This window comes from Aptenodytes forsteri, unplaced genomic scaffold (genome assembly GCF_000699145.1).
Source record: "Aptenodytes forsteri isolate BGI_AS27 unplaced genomic scaffold, ASM69914v1 Scaffold264, whole genome shotgun sequence".
Taxonomy (NCBI): domain Eukaryota; kingdom Metazoa; phylum Chordata; class Aves; order Sphenisciformes; family Spheniscidae; genus Aptenodytes; species Aptenodytes forsteri.
This window is the reverse complement of record NW_008795936.1, coordinates 1,665,589-1,668,377: the sequence shown is the minus strand read 5'-3', so window position 1 is coordinate 1,668,377 and position 2,789 is coordinate 1,665,589. Positions and strand designations below refer to the sequence as shown.

Genomic DNA, 2,789 nt, shown 5'->3' with positions numbered 1-2,789 from the left:
CCCTCGCGCCCCGGCTGAAACGGGCCATCGCGGCGTGCCAGAAACCAGAAATCCCCCCTTTCCAATCATCCGCACCACTACGCTTCCAGGCTTGTTCGCGCTCGGCTTTCTTACAATGAATATTCCTATCACGTGCCTAGCTCAGACCCCAAGGAAGAAGAAAAAAGCTTAAATGCTGAATTAAGACGGTCCTGGGTCTCGTTTAATCGCCACAGGTTTGACTGCATTTCAGAACAGACCATCAAGCATCAGCCAGTCTCCAAAGCCATCGGTCTAAATGTGGTTGGCCGCGTGCGTCCCGCAGAATCATTTCATTTTAGTACAGCAGCTTCCTGACACCACTGAATTTTTTGCTTATCCCAGCAGATTTAGTAATATAATCTACTATATCCTTGTGCCCAGCACATGCACACAAGGAAAGGTGAAAAAAAATCAATTTGCACTCACGTTTCTCTCCCTCTTTTTAATTCCAGGGCTTGTTAATTCATCATCAGTGAATTTATGGCCCCTTGGATGCCCAAGAGCCCTGGAAAGTAAAGCTCTGTGCTAGACAAGGCACAACCATTTTCTAACAGCGCTGCAAAATGCCCTGAAGAAACATACTCGGCTTGGGGACTTCATAGCATCCGAACCCAGCCCTACTGAGGTTTCCCTGATGGTTATTCCACACCGGGGGATGGAGTGCAGAGGCTCACAGACCCCTGCCAGGGTGCAGAAGCAGCCAGGGGCAGAAGGGGGAATTCAGCTGGAGCACGTTTAGGAGGAGTCAACAAAACTGCACGAACACTGCAACCATCACACACAAACCCAGGCAGCATCAGTGGTGGCTTCCCCTGTGGACTCATCTCCCCTCTCCAATTCTGTATCCACCAGAGGAGACAGGAGGTGAGAAACCTCTGGGCACCTGACTGCAGGGGCTGAAGCTGGAGGTACTTGGTGCTTCTCAGAAGCTGTCTAACCTCTGTCTTCACATCTGATGCTCTCCAAAAAGCACTGGAGCCCAAGAGTCCTCCGTGTTTCTCTGAGATCTTGTTTGCTCCCAACTGTCTAAAAATAAACACTTCTGGTAAGGAGAAGAGAAACCCCACTGCCAAAATATGGGTGGGCTGCTTCTCCCACCCAGGTCCAGCCCTCTCACCAAGCTGCTGCATTGGGAGCTGCGGACGGTGACGAATTTCAGCAGCAAAAGCCGACAGCACCGCAAAGCTGATGGGACTGCCGTGATCCTGTCGGGAACCGGCTGTGCCCACAAACACCAAAATCACCATCTGGTACTTTCGCATCGGCCACTTTGGGAACCCACTCGGCCAAGCGGGCTGCAGCGCTGGATTGCTGTGCCACCAAGGGGCGTTGGGACATTCGGGTCTGTTTAAGGCCATCGGGTAACGAGAGATCAATGGCTCTACAGTTACAAATGAATTGGAGACAATGATAAGCTGTTGGTGCTGCCCTCCTCAGCAAATAAAGACGATAAGACGATAAGATGAGCCAGGAAGCAGGGAGGAGCCTCCGGTCCCTGCATGGGGAACTGGAGATCTTGGCATGCTCCGCCACAGATTCTTACCTGACTTCTTAATTTAATTTCATTCATCGGCCTAACAGTCAGTCTTCCCACCTTCCTTAATTACAAGGTGAAATCATGGGAGAAGGACTTGTTTCTTATTGTTTCTGGAAGATCCCGGTGCTGGGGCTTTGCTCCCAGCCAGGGCTTTCAGCTCCCCCCACGCGCTGTGCATCAATCATTCATAAGGAAGGATTTATGGCATGATAAGCTAAGGGGGGAGTCAGGATTTCAAAGTCAAGGGCACTCTCCTCTGCAGACTTCCTCCTCTGCCGTTCAGCTTGCCCCTGCCTGACTTTATTTCAACCTTTTGTGTGCTCGAGCACAAGAATAACCAGCCGACATGCCGGCTGCTATTAAAAGGATCTGGCAATTGGCCGTGACACTTACTTACACAGGTGCAGATGCACGTTCCCCAAAATAGTCACTACTGCAGCGATTCCCTTCTCCCTCCCCTCTCCCTCGCTGGTTGATCCACTGGGTCTCTCTCTCATCTGTGCTGTCCTTTCACATGAGCACTGATTTTTTCTGGGTTGCAGATGCCAGGGAGCGGGCAGGGACAGCCCCGATCCTAGCCGAGACCTCGAAGCACGGCTATAACACACACAGCCATGCGATCAGCTTGAAACATCCTTGATTTGCAGCTAACTCCCTTCCCTACAAGGAGATTTTATCCCCCGCCCTGCTGCTCCTAAGCCAAGAGAATTATGTTCTTCATTAATTTAAAGTCTGAGCCCTCTAGGTTTAAAAAGAGCCTTGTAGAAATACCAAGTATTTTCCGATCCGTTTATTCTTCATCATGATAATAAATCTTGCTTCTTTTCCATCAGAGAAAAAATAAACAGGGGAAAGTCTCCCAAGAGCCAAAGCCTCACTGGGGTCTTAAAAGCAAATCATTTTCTTCGCAAGGTAAAAGAAATATCACCGGCTTCTTCACAGTGTAAATAACCCGGGCAACAGAGCCAGAAGCGATGCTCCGGGGAGCAGCGTGCCCATTCCCCCTTGGGCGCTGTGCATCATCCCCACCACTACCTTCTCGGTGGGGAGGGACTCCGGGGTGGAGACATTGGCACCGTGTTTATTTGTTCCTAGTGAGCAAGAGCCTGCTGGTTACAGACTCTTTTGACCCCTCGGTGTAGTTATCGCCTAAATATAGGTCCCCCAAGCTCCAAGGCTGTCAGCTAGGAAGGCGGACGGTCTCAGCCCCATCCTGGATCAGTATCCTGGT

At 50.7% G+C, this 2,789-nt stretch overlaps 1 protein-coding gene across 1 annotated transcript in view; it reads right to left on the bottom strand.

The window, feature by feature from the left end:
- The window catches only part of MREG (melanoregulin), an 18,259-nt gene extending 16,880 nt beyond the window's left edge, over positions 1-1,379 (bottom strand). Inside the window, exon 1 of the mRNA XM_009285137.1 lies at positions 1,139-1,379. Within this exon, the coding sequence (XP_009283412.1) occupies positions 1,139-1,379 (241 nt within the window). The remainder of the gene's footprint in view (positions 1-1,138) is intronic.
- Between the last annotated feature and the right edge of the window lie 1,410 nt (positions 1,380-2,789).